This window comes from Pteropus medius, unplaced genomic scaffold (assembly GCF_902729225.1).
Source record: "Pteropus medius unplaced genomic scaffold, Ma_sr-lr_union100, whole genome shotgun sequence".
Classification (NCBI taxonomy): domain Eukaryota; kingdom Metazoa; phylum Chordata; class Mammalia; order Chiroptera; family Pteropodidae; genus Pteropus; species Pteropus medius.
Window position 1 is genome coordinate 8,618,777 of NW_024344378.1, and position 22,005 is coordinate 8,640,781.

Sequence of the window (22,005 nt, forward strand, 5' to 3'; positions counted from 1 at the left end):
GTTTCTCCCTGACAACAGACTGCTTTTCTATAATTTTATGCAGGTTGGGGTGGGCGGAGGGGGAACCTTTCTAAACAAAGCAATGTAATAGCCTATATCATGTGAGATTTGTAATCACCTAATTTTACAAACTACTTTTTGTTTTATAGGCTAAAGAAGAAACATGAGTTACCATTTTTAGCAAGTGGGATTCTGAGAATCCTCAGGAAATTAGCTGGGGACTGGGGGCAGGATTAAGGCAAATCCAGAGTGAGTTCAGAAGTGACAAAGGCTGGGCCGGTTGTCAGCCTCGGTGTACAAAAACTGCCTTCTGACTATGGCATGAAGTCTGGCAAGTTATACCAAACTTGAGGTTCTGATTTGCTCTTGTCAAAATACGGTGGTTCTCCTGGCATTTTTTCTCACCAAGTCTGCAGTATGGCTAAGGAGGACAATTTCAAAGAAATAGTGGGTATTTCTTATGCAGAAATGGACCACTTGTAATGGTTGGGTGCTAAATCCTTATGTGTAAGAAATACATCACCTGGTGTTCTGTGCTTGACTGGTGATGGAGGTGGAAAGCCTTAGCTCTCCCTTCATAATATACTTCCTGAAGGAGCCAGGGCAGGAAACCACTGCCTGGGTCTTTCTCTGTCATCTTGAAAGTCAATAGCAATTTTATCAGGAGCACAGTTTTACAGCATCTCTTGTATCCTTCAGTATCTTCTGGCCCCTGAATAATACATTCACTGCCTCTGCTGCTAGAATTATGGAATTGTGAAGCCGGGCCCTTGCTTGCCTCTTTCACAATGAAGTCAAGGTGTGCTCAGTGCATCACTTCTTTGAGTAGGCCGCTGGAGAGCATTATGTGCCTTCTTTGGCAGCCATGACACCATTATCACCAATAGTGCAGCCAGGGTCTTTCTCTCTGAAGAATCAGCCACACATTTTTCAGTGCCACAAGGAGTTGGGTTCAGTAGCTTGTGGCTGCTGTATCAGGATAACCTTCTAAGGTGAGTTCACTATATCCCTTCTCTTCCCCAAGCAGCCAATCAACACACATCAGAATCTTAATCATCGGTGTACAAGTACCTTCCCACCACTGAATTTCATATAGTTAGCTCATCAAGAGGTGTTCTCGTACTGTTCTTTTGGTATGAAAGCTAACATCTTACATCTTCAATAGCGTCTTCTTAAATGATCCAATAATAGGTGTTACACATGAAAAAACGTGTAGAGAGAGAGAGTTCATTTTATTTCCTAATCCATTCAAATTCTGGTAATGTTTTGCTGATTTGATTTTTATATTCTTTTGTATATTGTATTAAGACATTAACCTTTTTGTTTTTGTTTTGTTTTCACTTTAGGGGACACTTAACAAATCCACTAGTTCAAGAAGCTTAAAATCCCTTGACACTGAACACAGTGAAACTGAGTTAGAAAGGATTTTGCGTCGCAGAAAGGTGACAGCAGAAGCAGATAGCAGTAGTAAGCTGGTTTGAATTCTCCACAGCTCTATTCTTCCTCTTTGCAACATCTTCCTTTAAGTTCATTTAGAACATGAAATCATCTTTTTAAAATTATTAAATTTTTTTAATGTGAATGAGAAGTATTGGATGGTCAAAGGTACTTATGGGTATTGTATAAGAACTCTTAGGTATTTTTATTGACTGGGATGTTTACTTATTTATTTGTAGGTCATCAGGCTTTTATACATCTGCTTTGCTTAATGCAAGATGCATTCGTGCAGATACTCAGGATGGGCTTTGGCAAAATGTAGCATTGAGTACAGGCTCTGGAACCAGACAGTAAGAGTGAATCCTAGCTCCACCATTTACGTGCTGCTTGCTCCTATGCAAATTACTCAACCTCTCTGTGCCTCAGTTTCTTCATCTATAAGGTAACGATAATAAAAGCAGTACCTCACAGGATTACTCAAAGGATTAAGTAAGTCAATATATAAAAAGCGTTTAGCACTGTGCCTGGCACAAAGTCAGCACACAATAATTAGTAGAAATAGTAGTAATTAACATCAGTTACAAATGCAGAGAAATCATCTTGATTCTTCAGATCCGTTTGGTCTATTGTCTCTGCCTGTGCACCAAATGAATGAGAAATTCCAGTGCTTAGCAGCTATAGATGACCACCTGAGCAAGTCTTGAGCTCACAGTTTGCATTTGTGTCATGGTACACCTCAGAATCTGTTGCAAAATTAACTGCGTTTTCAGCGTTTTTCCATCACTTTGGTCAAGGTCATTAGCAGAAACTTTGTGGCCAGGAGTCTGGCTTTGAAAAACTAAAGTGAAATTCATCAGCAACCATAGCTAGTAAGCTGAATCTTTTAGACTCAGTTCAGTCAACTCCAACTAGTCCATTAAAACAGTTTAATTTGCATTGCTGTCATGTTTACGTCAAGTTTAGATTGCTAGACTATTAAAGATTTGGGTTTATGGTAGTCAAGCTCTAGTTTTCACATAGGGATTTACTCAAACAATTGAGGAAATTGGTTCCTTAAACTGAAAGCTACATAATACCAGCCAAACCTTTATTTTAAAAAGATGAAGCCTTTGTTTCCTTCTTTAAAAAATTCGTCATTTTCTGGTTTGGTCTGGAAATTCTGCTGTTATTATCCTATAAGAACCACCTCCCCCAAATAACTACCTCTCCGGAAAATTAAGAGGTGCCATAGAGATTTTTTTCCTTAGGATTGCTTTACAAGCATTTACCGGCCTCCATAATGAATGTTTATTCATTTTGTGACTTCGTCAGTGCTGTGACTTTTCCTATATTTCATCATTAGAGTGCTCATGTAGCCATCATTAATTTTCAGGACTTTGCGGATGGCATTTTAGAGCTCCGCCATTTACATTTTGTATTTTGCTACTGACCTTTTTATTCCTCCAGAGATATTCTTACTTCACTCATGAATTTGGTCAAACATGCAGCACTCCCTATTTCAGAGTTAATTTTCAATGGGAGAAACAAGGAAACATTTTCCTTTTAGTCAGTGCAGAAATTTAAATATTTCAAAATATAGGGAAGGTAGGAACACATTTTATAGGCATGGCGAGTCTCTTTTTTTTTATTGGATATATTCTACCAGTATACATATATTCAACATATCATTTGAGGAAAATTAGAATAAGAAATCTATATTCAATAAAATCAATATTTGGACTGAGAAATAAAAACTAATTGGCAGGGTCGAGAGGAAATACATACTTAGGAGAATTATGCAGAAATTTCCTTTTGAGCTCCCTAGTAGCCAAAGCAACAAAAAAAAAAAAAAAGGAGGGGGTAAGATAGGGAACAAACCTATAACCTCTTATCACCTAGTAAAAGGAATACCTTTTTTTAAAAAAAAATTGGTATAGATATTCTACTGTCAAACGGGAAGAGATATTTACCATGTAAATCTTTTAATAAAGGTCATGGAATGACAGTGAAGATTCTGGGGTAACGGGGGTGAATTAGGACACAAAACAGCACAGCTGCGTGGTGAGAGCAAATTATGGCAAAGCTAAGTGTGAGGTCACAGAGTCGAGAAGAACAGCGTCCTAAGAGGCAGCCTGAGGTTCGCAGAGCTCGGCTCCCAAATTAGTTGTTATCTCGATAGCCCAGGGGCCAGCGAAGCACCTTTTTCTTTAGAATTTTTCTTATGGACCTGGTATTCCCTTGTTTTACATAGATTTGTGGCCCACCAAACTGAGCTGCAGGTGCCTCTTGGAAAACACTGAGTAGCTTTAACAAGATGTAATAATAATAATAATAATAATAATAATAAACATCATCCATTCTTTTCTTTTTGTATGTAAGAAAAATGAGAGCTGTGGAGTAGCTCACCCTCTTTTTTAACTGGCTTCAGTTGCAGCACAAGTAGCAGGCGCTGGTGTATTTAGAAACGGGTCTTGCTTTCCCACAAGGATAGATCGTTTAAAGCTGTCTAGTGTTACAGTCCACAGTTACCCAACGGCAGGATGGAGCTGCTCTGAAGCAGTCCTTGAATTCAACTGGATCTTTATATTTTCTGGAACTTTCTTTCTTGATCCTTCTGCTCATCTCTCTTTTCTCTCACATCCTTATGCAACATGAGGCTTAACAAAGGTGGGAGGGAAAGGCCTTTTGAACTCCCACGATCGGTACTATCAATAAAGCTGTCCGCCCACATGGTGTAGATGAAACGGATGAGTCAGACAGACACCGATGCTTTGTGAGCTGAGGCTTTCTGCCAGGTCCGGTCGGAGGGCTAAGGCTAGAGGAGGCGCCACAACAGAATGGCTGAGCAGCCTTCCAGATCCTCGTACGTAGATTTTGCAAATTGGAACTTCATTTTTGGAGTTTGTATGTTATGCTGTTGTAATACATCAGACACATTTATATACAAACGTAAGAATAAAATTCCAGAGCTTAATGCTGATGATCAGGGACTAGCTAGCATTTTGGATTGGCTAGCTAGTACCACTTTCCACGTTGGGAGACGGTCTGACGTATCTTCAGGATGAAGAGACTCCCAAATTTTGTCCTTCTCTTACTGGCACCTTTCAAAGTGGTCCTCTAGCTTTATTTTTAGAAGTTCTAATTGTATTCGTACGTTTGTGACGTCATGAATCTATTTGTTTTACAGGGATCTTCCGAAGTTTCAAGAAAGACATACTAGAATCTTGCTAGAAAAAAAGAAACTGTCTAGGGTAGTATCTTTCTAACTAAAGATAGATAATAAATCGTGCCCAGAATTTTTAGGTTAATATGCCAATAATTTCAGTAACAAGTCCTATTACAGTTTTTAATCCTGTCCCAAAGAGCAGAAAAGTCTAAAAGGTAAACAGCCAAACTCTTTGCTACTTAATTTTATAATCCTGTGTCTGTATATTAACAGGAAATAAAGCCACTTACTTCTCAATCACATTAAAATGAAAATGTTCATAAAAGCTGTTTTAATGCTCAAGAAGCCTTCATGAGCCTTTTAAAAAGAGCCTTTTGACATCAGTCCATTTTGCGTTTAAAATGCAGAGCTGAGTTTTGGGAGGAATTAACTCTTGAGAGGCCAAATGGTTCAAGCAGGGCTGTCAGAAAGCCATACTCTGAGAAGAAAAGAGTTTTCACAATTCCAGTATTTCTAAGGACTCTGGTCAGCAAGGGAACCATGGCCTGGGGTTTTGTGGGTTCTTAAAGGTCCGTACACAATTTCTCAGCGTGGTCCTGGTGCATTGAAAAGCAGTAGTACCTCCAGAGCAGAGCGAATTTCTAATAGGAACATTTTCCAGCATGCTCTTGAAATTTTTAACAAAACTCGGCCTTTTCACTTCCTGAGGGATTTTCAGCTAATCTGTTTTTCAGTACCATATTAATCAACATTGCACAGAATTATTAAACTTGAGGTATGTGTTTGGTTTTAAGGTCCAACCGGGATATTAGCAACCTCAGAGTCCAAATCCATGCCGGTGTTGGGTTCTGTATCCAGTGTAACAAAAACAGCCTTGAACAAGAAAACTCTGGAGGCAGAATTCAACAGCCCGTCCCCCCTGACACCTGAGCCAGGTGAAGGGGCGTGTAAATTGGAAGGATGCACAAGTTCCAAGGTTACGTTTCAGTAAGTAATGATGCTCTTTACTAAATAGTGTGTGGAAGAATCTGTAATAACTAACACGTATGTTACTTTGCTTTATTTCTCTTTGGAGAGATTTTATTTGGTTAGCCAATGAATACTCTTCTTTTGTTCGATGAGCCAACTTTTGATTCTAGGCTCCTAGCTTAGAGGTCTTATTCTGATCCAAAGCAGATATGTGGAAAGAGAATTCCTGCCCCCAAGCTGATTTGGTAATCAGGTTCTTCTACACAAAATTGGCCTCGATGGTGATTGTTCAGCATCAGAAGACACTTCATCAGTCTTTCAAGATTAAACGATTAGATCATCCCTCTTAATGGTTCGTGAGCAGCTGAAGAAGATACTAGATCTTTCAGAAGATCTAGCTCTTCTGACATACTTTGAAGGGTACATTTTTACAACCTTATTTTCTTGCCCTCAGTTAAAGAGGTGCCTTAATATTGCTCTATCCCGAGGATAGAAACATAGATAAAGAGTTATCTATAGACTTGCTTGAAAGTGGCACTTTGTCACAGAGTTAATCCTGCTATTGAATGTGTTTCTGACAGATCTAGTAGATGATCAGTTTGTTTTATAACAATGGCAGCCTCTTTTTGAAATTAGTCTAGTTTTGCTTTAGTTCCCTTGCCAGGATGTCAGTGGGTTTGTCACTTAAAGAAAAAGAAGAGGTGAGACAAATCAGATCAGCTGAATATTATAATCACAGTTCATTAAACCTCTGATTTCCTGTTCTATCGGGAGAGAAAGAATGCTTTTTTTGTAGTTCTACTTGTCTTAGTTTAAAAGGTGAAGCCTGGACAAATGAAGTTGAAATTCAATTTACGTCTGTTTTTGCCAACTGGTATTTTCTTCCACTCTTGCATTTCTCCCATTGGTACTATTAACTTTTTTTTTTTTTCTCCTTTGGAGTGAAAGGCCTGCTTTGCTGATTTACAGTTTTATCTAATTTCATTGTGTTTAAGAGCACATTTTCTCCTGCAGTCATGTGCTTCCTTCCTTTTGACTACAGTCATTTGAACAGTTCTAACAGAAAGATGATCTATATTCATTCTTCATGTTTCCTATTAAATTTATTTAACACCTAATTTGACATCAACAATCTGGCTACATTTGAACCAATATCCAGACACAAAAGCAATTTGGCTGAGACAAGTTAGTTTCTGAGAAATGCTTCAGTGTGTGTGTATAGATTTTTTTCCTTTACCATTTTACACAGATAATCTTAATCAGAAAATACTGCAACTCCTTCCTCCTTTTGTCTGCCTTTTATTCTCCAAAAGTAAGTGGAAATTACATTCCCAAGAAAGGAAATGAAATAATTGCAGGCCCAAGGTCTGCAAAATATGTGTTGAATTGACAGTGAAAAGGATCCATGTGTTGACAGTTGTTAGATGCCACAAAGGCCTATGTGAAGCTCAATTTATTTCTCATCTTGCTTGTTCAATGGCTGCTTAAGAGACACATTTCAATTTAATTTATCTACTTAAAGCATTAATACAAATACTCTCTGCTGCTGTATTAACTTTTAAATTTTGTAACCTAATGCTTGATTATTCAGTTCTTGACATTCTTCAGCTGAAATAACTAATGCCATGTATTTTCATATTGAAAGTTATTTAGCAAAGAGTACCTTTCTGAAAAACCTGTTTCTTAAATACCATTAGACTATCCGAATGAATCTGAGTATTTTGTGTTTGTACACGGTAATTATTCCCTTCCCAGATGGCACACTTCATTCATGTGTAAACCTAGCTTTTTAATGAGGAAAAGAAGTATGACCTAATGTAGTTACATGTAAGTTTTAAAAGTAAAAACTCATGATTTATCAGGATTCCCTGAAACTCGTCCAGCTGCCAGGAATGAGAAGGGTTACTTTCAGGGCTGTTTCTGGCGGCCTCTGAATAATAAGTTCACTCTGTTATATAAACCACAAGGTAGAGGCAACGACATTATCTTACCCCATAGACCTGAATTGTCAGAACACTTCGAAGTCAGATAAGCAGTTAAAAAGTGAAACGTTTCCTTTGCTTTTTAAAACTATCTGCGCTGTAGTAATTGCATCTTTATTTTGATCTGTGGTGACACCACCACAGTGTTTCAGGTGAGTGCCACTGTTGGCTCAAGGTCCAGGGAGGATATGACACAGTAGGCTTTAGGACATACATCATTACATACACACACATGCTCACACGCGTGCACGCGCGCGAGCCAGTTCCTACCATCTTACCCTCCTGTCCTCCCTTCAGCTTGGCCTCTCTGGCCAGGAATTGATCCACCCTTGCCCTTTGCTTTTGCTGTCCCCTCTGCCTAGAATGCCCTTCTCCCTGCAGCTGTATGACTTACCATCGCATCTCCATCATTTCTTCGCTCAAACGTCATCTTTTCAATGAGGCCTGCCCCGACCACCATATTTAAAATCGTAATTCATCTTCCTATAAACTTCGATTCCCCCTTAACCTACTCCATTTTTCCCCATAGCAGTTATCTTCTAATATACTATCTACTTTATTATATTCCTGCTTATTTTCTCTTTTCCTCTGGTAGAATGTAAGCTCCATGAAGGTAGAAATTTTTTGTCTGTTTTGTTCTCAAGTGTATCTCAAACACCTGGAAGAATTCTTGCCTTATGATAGATTCTCAGTAAATACTTGTTGAATAAGTGAATGAATGAGTACATTTTTAGTATCAACCAAACAACACATTATCAATTATTGGGAATACTCAATTAACCAGCATTTTCCCATTATTCATCAATCACAAGCTAAACATTAGGGATTTTTGTTTGTTGTTCGGTTGGCGTTATCTGTTATTTTTAAACATTTTTTAAATGCCCAGGAGTCATTTACATTCAGCTGAGTCTTGCATACTTCTTCTGCATCTTTGTACTTACACAAGACAAAGTTATCAGAGACAGCAGAATACCCAGTGTAAAAGGAAGATTCAAATATTCGCTCTTGATTGGCCTCAGGTGGACAGGAAAATTTGCTAATCTTCTAAGAGAGATTTTAAAGTAAGAGTAGAAACAAAGATGTTTTCTGTATAAGATCTTCACTTAACCAGAAAAATAACATCAAGCTATTCCTGGAAATATTTTTTCTTTTAATAAATTCTGAAAATCAACATATGTGTGTATTCCAAATAATTGAGTAACTCCTGTCTGGTAAATTATAGAGCCAGAGATACATACAGTATATGGATTTATTTCCTAGAGACTTATAAGAGGGCAAGAGACACCTTTAATACTTAATTAAACAAGGATTAATTAAAATTAACATTCTTGTCACCAGCCTAAGCAAAGCAAGTTGTTTTTTTTTTTTTTTGGTTTTTTTTTTTTTTTTTGGAAAAAAGAGAGAAAAAGATAATCAGGACTTGGAGAAGCCTAATTGTTTTTATTTCTATTTTAATAATAGCTTTAGAATATTTGTGTCCTGTTATTTCTCATAAGTATATACTATCTTGTAATGATACATTAAATCTAACAGAGAATTTGAATTTCATTAATTCTGACTATAATTTAGACAGGAGTTATGCTTATACTCTCCTTTTATGCTGTGAGGGGTAAACAGCTGGCCAACCAAATGAACTGTATAAATTTGTTTTTGCTTTCATGCTCTTTCCTTTTGATTTCGAGTAATCTGACAGTGTCAGATTCAAGCTAATCTCAATGGGTGGGATAGTCAATATAAAATATGAAAATGCCAAATTATGGAATTTTTAAAAGATAACTTTTATTATTTTCAGACAGCTGCAGTACCTGAAAACAGGCCGAGTGTTGCATAGGGTCAGAAAAACAAGAATGGTTTCTGTTTTCACTAGTAAAAGTCTGTAGACTGGATGCAGTAACAAAGAAACAGAGTGTGATCAGTTTTCTAAACCATTGCTTTTCCATAATATATGCACAGGGCGCAGACACTGATTATAGATGGAGGCTATAGGTAATGGGACCATTTTCCAGTTTGGAGGTTCCGGATTTCGGAATTTGCTTCTGTGATGTTTTGCTGTTGTTATTGTATTTCACTAACATTTCTTGAAGCCAGGTGCTTTCATATATTATGTTAATTCTTCCACATGTACAGAATAGACATACCTCCATTTCACAGATGAGAAAACTGAGGTTGGTGAGGCAGTTTGCCCAAAATCTTGTTTGTAATCGATAGTGGACTCTGATTTCATTTGAACCTTTTTCATTCTCTCTCCAAAACCCATGCTTTTGAACTACAGCATATTGCAGTGAGCATAGTAAAAGCTCGAGGAATAGGAGGGAAGAAGGTGCCCATGAGTTTTCTTTTGCGGAAAGCAGCGATTCTGCAGTCGCCCCATTAGCCCTGTGCTACGTTCTGCCCCTCTGACCCTACATACTTGTAGGTGATGTCATCTCTTCCGTTCTCCCTCCTCTTCTTAAGGCTAATGTAAGCCATTAAAACATCTCTTGCCAAGGGAAGAAAATGTTACCCAGTAAAACAAAGAATTCTGGAAAGGAGAGCCCATCCGAATTAACAAGAAGACTTAAAGAGTACTTCGAAAGAAATTATTTTAATGTTTTTGGGGTCACATGTCTAATAAAGGGACATGCTTCACAATTAAACTTTGGAAATTACCACATCAAATACATATTTTTTATTAATTGACATTTCACACGTGCTGAATAGTTTCTTCCCGTAAGTCAAATACCTAGAAAACATCCAACTTTAATCATTGCATTAGGTGCTTTACTAAATGATAATATAATATGATAACAGAAAGCTGACTCATGGTGAATCCAGTTGTTTCATACCTTCCATAGCCAAAAGGAAATGTTAGTGTTGCAGCCACCTTATGCTGTACCTCTTTGAGGCAGCTCCACCTTTGGTCGATTATCGGGTAGCTTTTTGAGTTTGTGCTTAGGTGTCCATTTGTCGTCATGTTTTAGGGCATCTCTGTTATAAAGAAAGGCAGGACAAGTGAGCCTTCAGGGTGGAGGAAGAGATGAGCAGATCTCAGAGTTCTGTATCACAGGCAGGCAGAGGCCTGAGGGTATCTTGGGTTCTTGCCATCTCGCTTTTTTTCTCGGAACAGTCTCATCTGGAAGTGACCATAGTTGTTCGAACTGAGCTTTCTTCAACCATGTTCATTCACTTTTCCTACTAATTCCTTTCAGGAAGGTGAATAACTTCCTGACAGTTACAACTAAACAAAGCGGTCATCTTCGAAGATGATTTTTCACTTCATCTAGTTACAGTACTTTTGTAAAACTTTGCTTCGAAAGGGAGAACCCATTCGAAAGTGGCGTGATTTGCAGTGATTTCACAGCTGTGTAATCTCTCGGTCATTCTCAAAGATGCTTATAAGGCACCAGAGACCCTTCTAGTTAACACTTCTTTAATTCATCATGCTTCTTTTCACTCACTGGGCTCCCCCAGATTCTAAGCTTTACCAAGCTCCTTTAAATTCCCTTTTTAACCACCAGACAGGCAGCTAGCTTGCCTTTTTTGTTTGGGAGGTCAAAACGGGTCACATTGTGCCCTGGAAGAATTTAAAAAAACAAAAACCCATGTAGCAATTACAGGACTTCATTTCAATTGAAAAATGTCCATTTCCAATGAAACCATTTTTATTTTAATTTGCATTTTATTTCTAGATCTGTGGTATTTCTAAATACATGTTGACTTTTGGCCCCACACAGTTTTATTTTTTTAAGAATCGCCTTGTTTGGGCCATTAACTGAACACCAAAGGGTAGTCGATAAAAGATAAATTTTAGATATTGCTTGGTTAATGTGACCAAACATTTTTGTAAAAGAAAAAACTCAAATTGCCTTTCGGGTTTTGAATTAAAAGTCAGATTGATTTTGATCATTTGACCTCTGACTGGTCTCTTCAGTTTTGTTTCGTTCTTTCCAGTATGAAACTAATGTAGAAAAATGAAATGGAAAAGCCTGCCCTTTCAGGTTGGAGCCAGAGAATCTGAGCATTTGGAATATGTTACTAAATAGAAATTGAGATTCTTTAACTTACTTTTTTGGGAAACCTGCCTCAAATTCATTTGGTCGGTCGTGTAACTGTTCCTCAAGAGAGGTTTGGGTCAACATTTCGTCCAAGCAGGAGCGTTCCTTCAGTCCCCGTGGCGGGGGGATATGTCTTCTTTTTCTTGTTTCCATTTCCACCATTTCCGCATCTCCACCTCTCCTCCTCTCTCCGTGTGTGTGTGTGTGCGCGCGCGTGTGTGTGTGCGCGCGCGCGTGTGTGTGTGTGCGCGCGCGCGCAGACACGTGCATGTGTGCTTGGTGTGGAGGAGGGAATGGAGGGCAACTTCCCTGTGCTTAGTAAACATTTGTTTCTGGGAAGAGACTACTAGCTAGCAGAACGAGCTGCATGGAAGTTACTGCTTAATCTGACGCTCTTATACAATTAAAGGATTTGCTTTGCTCTCCACTGTAATCTTAGTACTGCTGAATTGTGAACTGACGCTGCAGGAAACAGCTCTGCTCCGCAAAGCACTACTACAAAGGTTCCCCATGTGCGCCTGCACATGCACCATTAAGTTTTAACAACAAAATTAGCGGAACAACTGGATGTTCTGGAAGTTGAGATCCCCTCACTTAGTCTTTTTTTCCTACCCCCCAAGGAGTTACCCTGTGGACAGCCCGGAAGAGCCGCCCGTGGTTTTGTCTTACAAGTGTTCTGAGTTGCCGTGTAGACAGCAGCTTCTTCCAGATTAATCGTTGAGGCTATGTAACACCTAGTGTTAAAATTCTGTTGAGTAAATCTCAAAATGACTTAAAATGCTGCTGAGTAATTCTCGATTCTGTCAAAGAATTAATTGCCTTCTAACATTTGCCTCCAGTTGCAAACACCTGTGATTTTAAGAGACTTAGCATAAAATATATCACTTCTGCACTGAGAACCAAATTGCTTTTGGTGCTTTGTAATGTTTTTAAAAAATATCTTTCGATAGTCTCTGTGTTTCCTTTTATTTGTGTATAGTGGAGTAGAGGGGAGTTTTTAAATTTATTCAAGTAGAAATAGCCGACTAAAACTTAAATTCAGTTTCAGATTTAAGGATAAATTGATCTAACTTCTGAAACCTGATAAACACATTTCATTTGAAATATACTTTGTCATATAACTATATGAAAAGTAGCACTCTGAATTATTTGTGACTTCCCATCTTAAAAGTTTAAAGTATATAATATAGTAAATTTAAGGAAAAATCTTTACAAATTCAAAAGTATTATTCTGAAAAGTTAGAATGAAAATGGCGAGTATTTTGTGTATGGCAGCTTTTCTGAGGAGCCAGTGTTATATATGATGAATTTTGTGAAAGACTTTGTGTCTCTGAAAGTACTTCTTTTAAATAACATTCACTCTTAATAGTTGGGATCTGAATGGATTTTCTGTAGTGACTTAAAAACTTGTGCAGAATTACACAGAGCTTTAAAAGTAGCCAAAAAAAAAAAGTATCACGCACATTTCAGAATCTGCGCCTGAGCTAAAATCCATCTTAGTTTACGCTTTTTTCGTGTCGACTTGCTGGTGAGAACAGTCTAGTTGCCTGAGCCTCCGCGGGCCAGCGTATTTTGAAATCTGTAAATGTCCACAGCCCAGAGGAATAAAAGAACTGGCACAAGCCTTCGTAGCATGCCCTGCGGTCTGCGATGTAACCCTCGCACAAGGTGCCTGCGCTGCAGTTACCCTGCTAAAGAAAATATGGCTAAGCGTGGACACAGAGGTCTGTGCCCAGCCATTGTTACCTCTGTGAAAAGGAAGTCTCGTTAATCTCGACGGCAGGTCAGCGTGTAGAAGGCGATGTCAGATTTCCAGCCACGGTGGGGTTCTGTCGTTTAACAGTGTTCTTTTTCATAATTTAAAATTACATCTATTTTTCCCTCACATAGAAGCTGACCCAAATGGATGAACTAATTTATTCTTTGAGCTAAGATGGAGTTTTAAACAGTACACAAAGCCAGAAGAAATTAGCTTCATTCTACCTTCATTATATTCAAGAGTGTTAGAATTAGTAATAACATAGAAAGTGTCATTTTTGTGTTTCAAATTCCATTTGGGGAAATTTTGGACAAGTGTATTAAAATTTGAAAAAGAGGGTGTCTGAGAGGAACAGTGAAAACTGCCTCTGCTGTAATGCCGTGACTGTTCATTGCTGGAGCGACTGTATAAAGGGCTTGGGGGAAAAAAAAAAAAAATGAAGACTTCTTATTTTTACACAAGGGAAAATATAAAACTGACTTTCTCTTGGGAGTTTTCCCAGGAAACTACTTTGTAAAGACAAATTTAAATCTTTCCTTTTTCTGTCCTTGAAGGTGGTAAATATGATTGCGGCTTTATCCACTTTTATTGTAAATGAAACAGAGTTCAGACCGTCCGGCTGTGCGTCATTTGCTGGATGGCTGCCACAGACTAATGCAGACGTCCCACTGGGAGACCAGAGAAGAACTAGACTTTGATTCACCAGATTGCGTTAAATAGTCCAGCTGTTGCGATTTGAAAGATAGTTACCTCAGAAGTGAAATAGAAATGAACTTGGCATTTATGCCTCCAACCATTTTTATACTGTTTGGCAATCAGCTTTTCAGAGGTAGCATTTTATAAAATAACTCTCACCGCTTAAAAGTTTCATTCACTGTAATGTTCAAAATGTCCCACCTTTATATTATCAGTAAAATTAAGCTTGAGTGATATGCAGAATTTGCATGAAATAAGCATTTCCCCCTCCATTTCATGAGCTTTGATTGTATTCAATTGAGCTCCGAACCACGTCTATTAGGGCTCTTTGGGGCATTAGTTAATTTGAATTGCAGCCGAAATGTTAGCTAGAATGTTGTTGAATATAATTGGAACGTGGAAAGTTGATTTTGAAAGGAATTTCACTGAATGCAAACAATGATGTGCTTTTTAAAAATGAGAATGCTACGCTTTCATCTCTTGTAACGGAGTCTGCGAAATCACTGAGTCCTTTATAAAGTTCAGCTTTGGCAATATCGTTTGCAATTGTTCTGATTCTTCTGGTACCAGAACAGTTTGGAGTCAGGTCTTTGCTTTTACCAGCAAGCGGCCCCATCTGTCCAAGCCCCACGCTCTGGCTCTCTGGCAGTTGGGGACAAGTAGCTGCTTTCTCAAAGAGCGCCCGAGTTGTGCTTGGGCATCCTGCTTCGTAGAGTGGCGTAGATTGCTACATTGTCTCTGAGCTTTTATTCAGCTTTTTTGGTTTTTCTTCTTGTCTTGAAATAGCCTTTGAGCAAATGATCTAAAATGACCCATGAAAATATCTATCTGAATGGGTCATAAAAGACTTATTAGTATGCTGTGGTAAGCAAAAGAATATAGGAAATCGAGATTCCAGTTTTCGCAGTATCTGCTATTAACAAGTTGTGCACCTTTGGACAAATCATTTAACTCACTGTTCTTTGGTGCCTTCATCTGAGAAATGAAAAGGGATCATTGCTCACTGTCAGCCTCAACTTCTCATGATTTAGTCTTTTTTAATTTCACCTCACCTGTTTACTTGGAGATTTTCCAGCACCCAGAAGAATGCCATACTTTTCATGAGCAGCGAATTTTAATTCCTTATTTGTGGCCATTGCCCTTAGATGAAGAATTAAAGTATAAAAATTGAACAGAATAATAGTACACTGCAGTTCCGATTGGATTGTTGCAGTTGAGTGCCTGGGACTTTTACCTTGGGGGAGAAGCTTCAGATTTAACCTTCTAGAACCTGCCACTATGGCTGCCGAGAGCAAGAGCCTGGGTTCTTGGTGCCATCACTGATGGGGCTTGGGCTCTTTCCTTAAGACAAGAATGGAGCTAGAGTGAGGCCCAGCAGGAAGGCCCCTCATTCCAGAAAGAGCCTTGGGCAGCCCCCCATGGGAACCAGGAATGGACCTAAAGATCTCAAACCAGGAGGAGCTACAAGTCACAAAGGAAAAAATAACAAGGATAACTTGAAGGGATGGACTTTATATTTACATATCTGAAAGATGCAGCTGAACACAGAGATTCAGAGAGAAAGAAATCAGTAAACATGCCAGAATTGGCTCGCGGCATCATCGTGTCTCTAGAAGATGCCTGTGGTAAACAGCATAGTGCTGTGGAAAAAGCAGGAATGTGGAGAGAGAGGAACTCCTGATTCTTTTTCTGCTTCTGATAAGCTACATGATTTAGGCCAGGCTCTTCCTCTCTCCAAACGTCATTTTCCTCATCTGTAAAAGGACGGTTTGGACCAGATGATTGCCGTAGTCCCATTTAGTCTTTTAACCCATTGGGATTCTAAGTCACTGGTCATCAACCTTGAGAAACCGTTACTCTGACTCTCAGTGTGTAGATTCAGAGAAATTGCCCACTGCGCCAAGTTCAGTGATAATCCACAAAGGAGTTTTCAAATTGTAGACCACAGGTGACTTAATAATAGATTAATCTGCAGTTGAGAAGCTTATTTCAAAGAAAAAGAACAATTCTTTGGACTGAGACAATTCCAGGACAATTTCAGCCTGACGGTACAAGGTTTCTGAGTTTTCAGTTCAATCAGCACCCATTTGTTGCTGTCGTGAAGCCCCGAGAGCACTTCCTGGAAGTGTTCCGCCTCCAGCCGGTGAAGAAAGCTTTTTTAGGACGTGTCCACTACCGCTTCACCACACGCACAGGGGCATGAAAACATCCATGCTAGTTCTACAGAAGTGATAAAGGTCAGTATGGGCTGCTGGAATCTGCTCACCTAGAATGAGATGAATACTCCTTTGCATGCTTAGAGCAGATTGGCTGGCTTGTATGACAGTGGGCTCAAACCCAAGATGGTGGAGTCGGTCCGTCGACTCGACGTGCAGGCTTTGACTGAGGCTTTGACTATAACAACCTCGCTAGGCTGGAACTTAATTCATAGACTTCCCTTGCCCATTTGCCTCTAGGTCAGGGTTGGCCATAAGAGACATTTGCATGAGATATAGAAGGCAGAAGTGACATAGTAGCCTTTTTTTTTAATGCTCTGAAGGTCCATATAAGGCAGGCTCTGTTAACAGTTTATGCACGTTGTCACCTAGTTGGCATGTGGCAGCAGTTGGCCCATGGCTTCTCCAGCTTCCCCTACCTGCTCCTCCAGCTTCTCCAAATCTTGGCCCAGGCGCATGTGCAGCTCCACGCGGAAGGGCCCCAGCTCATCCTGCAGGTCATCTGCATCTTCAGGATAAGTGAGTGGGAGGCACAGCTGCAGCACTGGTCTGTCTTCAGTCTCTTGCCACTTTTCATCATCTTCCTTTTTAGCCGCCAAAACTGCCGACTTCAGGCCCGGCATCAGACGTAGGGGCAACAGACTTGCACAGCTCCTTCTATTGCCTGTGGCCTAATTCCCATAATAAATCCCGTATGTCACTCATAGTGGGTCGACTTCTCTGACCGTACCCTAGTAGAGACAGTCATTCAGGTGTTGCATGGGTCAGAGGAAGTCAACCCAGGTACTGCTGGGGAAACTACATCCCGTTCTGCTTCCCAAAGTATAGTAACAGACTTCTTGAGAAACGGATCCTTGGCCAAGGTGGTTGGACAGCACATTGCCAAATCGAGGCAAAAATAACGGGGTCTGTCCTCACTGCAGCATAGCTTTCCTCTCATGCTCCCTGCCATCTCTGCTTTTAGTACCTCCAAAGAAGACAGAATCCTGCTAGTCGCTTAACGATGGTGACCATGTCGCACAGTATAACCAGATAGCCAGATGGAGCGGTTTTCAAACATTTGGATAAATCTCACAGCACTAGTCAGAAAGTGATAAAACTGGGTTTGAGGTTTTTTTGTACCTGTGGCTGGACCACGCAGGCCACTTTCTCAATAGTTGATCATTCCATTGTTTTTGTTGTATGAGAGAGACCTCCAGACCTACTCACATCAGCGCTTTGGTTTCTGCCCATTCATTCTGAGCCTTTCATGCGCAGTTAATTCACATTCGCTCATTCCACAAATGGATCCGTGCTAGGTGCTAGCTAGGCTGTAACTGTGAACAAAGCTAAATAGTCTGTTTCATGGACGCTTACATTTTATTTGAAGAGAGAGACATCAAACAACTAATTACACGTATTTGATTTTAACTGTGGTAAGTCCAACAAGGGAGAAGTATCGAGTGGTAAGAGTGTCTGACTGGCAGATCTGACCTGCTTTAGGAGTCAGCTGCTAAGATGCTGGTAGGGCATTGGGCAGAGTCTGGCTAACGGTTCGGTGGTACCTGGCTTGACATCCAGACGTGGGACAGGGGTGTGCATGTCCCACAGGGCCCATGGTTAACATCCTCATGTTTCCAAGAAGACCAGATAAGTCTGAGTAGCCCCTGCCCTGCCTACTGCACACCCCTCAGCTTCAGGCACCACGTCAGCAGCCCAGTACCCGTAGATGGTGGCTTCTGACCATGACTTCCGAGAGGACCAGGTGCAGCCAACTGCCTCATTTCCTGACACATGGCAAGAGAAGAGTGTTTCAGGACATCTCTTTCCACAAGGAAATTCACATATTCGGCTTGAGAAGGAGTAGCTTCTTGCATCAGAAGAGAAGAGAGGAAGCCTCTAGGGAAAAAGAGACTGCATCTGAAATAAGAAATTTCTCAGGAAACATGATTCTCCTTTTTAGAAAAAGTTCATAGTGACAGCGTTTCAGCTTATCCTCTGGGTTCTCCCATCAGCCCTTGTTCCTCCCCTCACCCTTCCCCAGGTCTGACCAGATTTCTCCTTGTCAGTAATGGCAGCAGCTGACACGTCTCCCAGCTTTCCATCAGAGATGGGGTGATTTAGTTCCCTCGTCAGTGCGGTCTCCTCAGAGCTAATCTGCAACCACATGTACCCAGGGACACAAGGGAGGGGGTTAACTGGCTCCTTCCAGCTAAGTGAAGGAGGGAGAGGAGTCTGGGCACAGGCCTGGGGAGGTATGCACAACATATCTGTAAGCAGCTTTGCACTTCCCGAGGTGAGCATGTAATTAAGCAGGTAGGTGCGTCTGGCTTTTTAACACTTCTGTCGTTAATTGCTCTGACTTTTTCCGCCTTCTTTCTTCTGGCCTTGTGCTCCTAATATGTAATCTTATAGCTGTTTTATTTTTTGTTTTGTTTTTTTTAAATGGCTGGCACTTCAAAACCACTTTGTGCATGTTGATTAGACTTAGAACATTTGGGGGTTTTTGTTCATCTGAATCCAAGAATATGAATATATTTTCTGTTTTGTTGTTTTGTTTAACTGTTCATTCCCTAGGCCTCCCAGTAACACTGGATGGAGGAGACGATACATTGACAGTGAAAAACAAGCTGAACCAGTTGTAGTTTTAGATCCTGTTTCCATATATAACCCCCAAACCAAAGACCAGGTTGCTGAAAAAGATCCAACTCAACACAAGGATGACGACGGCGAAATTAAACCAGAAGACAAAGAAGACAGCGTTGAAAAAATAAGAGACACAGACAGCTCCAACTGCTGATCTGTAAACCGGAAGGCTGATATGTTTATAAGTCCTTTTCAATAAGCACATGATTAGTTTTGGTGTATTGGCAAGGGCTGTAGACATTCTGTTCTCGTCACTGTATTCAGAATACAGGTTCTTTTCTGGTGTCACTTTTGTAATAAGTAGTTCACCTATAAATATAAGTAAGCTGTTTAGCAAAAGACACATTCTATGTAGTGTTTTTTTATCTCTGTAGGATAAAATTTTTTTCTAATTACTGTATTGAGTGTGACTTCTTTTAGAAGGTTACAAAAAATTCAGGTGTTGATATCTTTTTAGGTATTGTGCATACCACTATTCAAATGTAATCCTGAAAATTTCCAGTGCTACGGATAATTGGGTAAACAGACCTGACCAACTTAAGGTGATTTAAAAAGCCCCAAAGAAGCTTTTTTTTTTTTAAATCTGATCCTCTTGGTAGAGAAACTGCAGTAGCATGGACATTGTTAGGTACTGTGGCATACAAATTACTTTCTGAAAAATAACTGAGATAAACTTAAAATTCAGGAGCTGGCATCAAACCATAGTCGCAGAGTCAGTGTTAATTACACACATTGTTAACTGTGAGATGAAAAAATACATGCTATTGATCATGTCCAAAGCCTCCCCAGGACTTTGGTGGCAGAAGTGAGGTGAAAGTCCAGTCCTTGAATTTACTAGAGCATTACCTTGGTAAACTATGTGCTCTGTGCTACGAGTTAACTGTGTTTTCTCATATACCAGTGTGGCACGAGTACCATATTTTATCACAGTTCTTATGTACAGTGAAAAACTGTGACAAGCACACAATATTCTTGCTTCGCTACTGTTCTACATTAGGCAGGTTTTTGTTTTGTGTTTTTTTTTGTTTTTTTTTTTTAAGAAATTAAGTGGTAGTTAGTCTCTAAAAATACAATGTTTCAGTCTACCACAGTGAATAAATAGAAATGTAATCAGGGATTTAAAAAACTTATGCAGCTTTTCAAAGTTGATTGTTTCAAAATTGGTGTTTATTTAAAATAAGTGGTAATGTACTTGAATGCATTTTTTTATGACAATGATTCAGTAATGGTAATTTTACTATTAAAGAAAGTGAAAGGTTTCGTTTTGTTAGCATGGCTCAGCATGTAGCTGTCAGGTATTTCTCACCTAAGGGCAAAAGAAAATGATAGTAATAATTGCAGTATTTGTATTGTACTTTATTTTTGCACGTGTGCTAAGCATAGGCTTGAAGAGGTGGGTAGGCAGGTAAATGTACTTCTTATATTTGGAGATAATTATCTTTCTGTAGGTTTGTTATGCTTGACTGTTTACATGTTCTTCCAGTGATGATTTTGCAGTTACTTATCAGTTTATTCCTGGGGGAATTAAACTGTAATGTTTTTCAAATGTAATCTTCCCTAATTGAATACTACTGCGATATGGTATACTAACTACAAACTGCATTAATTCACTTAAACAAGTTCTGTTATGCTGTGATTTGAACCCTCCTCACCACACTTATTAAAAAGCACCAACAGTTTCCCATTAAAGGTCAATTGTGGTTATTGACATTTTTGGTTTAGTTCCCCAAACCTGACGTTCTTTAATAAGAAAATTATAGCGAGTTGATAGCTGTAGTAATTTTTAATAATCCACAAAATGGTTTATTTTGAGGCATTTCATTCCACAGTTTCTTCATGCTCTCCTCCTTCCTCTATCTGCCATCAGTCTGCTGTCACGTGTCAAACACATTTAGGAATATAAAGACATGTACTCTTTTCCATATTTCATCACACACATCAACAGAATAATGCAGTTATAAAAGCACCGTCATTTCCAGGGTGAGAAGTGAGCCGCTTGGCGAGACGTGTGGGCTAGGCCAGGCAAGTCTAGTTTGTAACTGGTGTTTCGCGATTGCTGGCTGGGGGCTGGCACGCGCTGATAGTCCGTCCGTCCAATCGCGACCTCCAAGATGAGGGGAGAGGTGGGGCACGCCCAAGTTCCATTAAGTCCAGGGGTCCCCCCATTAGGGCAAACAGCCCCGCGGGGCGCCTAGGGGCCCCCAGGGCGTCACAGGCTACCGCTGGGGCCCCCCACCCCCCGCAGCGGATTACAGTGTGAGCACTGTGTCTGGGATTTTGAAAGCGTTCTTGCCGTTTCTGAGCTGCTTACTTGCCTTCACCGCGATCACAAAGCATTTAAAATTAATTTGATAGGAATTTGATATAGGATTTTACTCACCTTTTCTGCCTACAGTTTTTCCCTTTTCAGTTTTTAGGAAGTTTTGCCTGTGCTGGGGCGCCATTGCCAATGAGCAGTCGGTTCGGCATGGGGAGACACAGGAAGACTGGTGCTTGTATCTTCAGGGTATGGTTTTAGCTCTTTGGGCAAAAAATAATAATGGTCGCCCTACTTATACTATTTTAAAGTTGGAAGGAACTGCCATCTTTATATTTGTTTTCTCTAAGACATTACTTATTCTTCCTTCCATTTGAAAATAGGAATTATATCTCGTCTGCCACAGAGTTTTGTAACTCATGTTGGTGCATTTTTTATTGTCAGTGAGGCAAAGGGAAATTTGTGCTCTTGTTATTAAAGAAAATATCTCTTTTTCTGAAAGAATAGGAATTTAATTAAAATTCTAGCCCCCTTTTGTGTCTGAGTCTCAAACTCTCACCCACAGTAGTTTCAGCAATTGATCAGTTCGGTGGAAATGCTGATTGGCGGGGATCAAGCCGGGTGTCACTACCAGCCTTGTTTGGTCTGGGTAAAAGGATGGACATTTTGGCTCTGGCTACTTACCGGTAAATTCTTCCTTAACAGTAAAATGTTTGTTGCAAATGGAGTAATACAGGTAAAGATTATTGTTAATTATCTTTCCATTTTTAGGCTGTTCGTCGGGTAAATGATAGTCCATATCACAGAATCGTAAAAAGAAAGTTTGGATGATTTTTCTAAACGCACACTATGCATTTTTAATCCTTTTCATCTTGGAACAACTTT

General features: G+C 39.7%; 1 protein-coding gene across 3 annotated transcripts in view; it reads left to right on the plus strand.

The window, feature by feature from the left end:
* The window catches only part of SHTN1 (shootin 1), a 94,326-nt gene extending 73,774 nt beyond the window's left edge, over positions 1-20,552 (plus strand). For 2 of the 3 annotated variants that reach the window (XM_039871089.1, XM_039871090.1), the window contains 3 exons: positions 1,347-1,467; positions 5,377-5,569; positions 18,795-20,552. In XM_039871089.1, the coding sequence (XP_039727023.1) occupies positions 1,347-1,467; positions 5,377-5,569; positions 18,795-19,017 (537 nt within the window). In that variant the 3' untranslated portion in view covers positions 19,018-20,552. Of the gene's footprint in view, positions 1-1,346; positions 1,468-5,376; positions 5,570-13,880; positions 16,260-18,794 lie in introns of all 3 variants that reach the window. The other variant, XR_005654638.1, reaches the window with a different exon arrangement.
* The last annotated feature ends 1,453 nt before the right edge of the window (positions 20,553-22,005 follow it).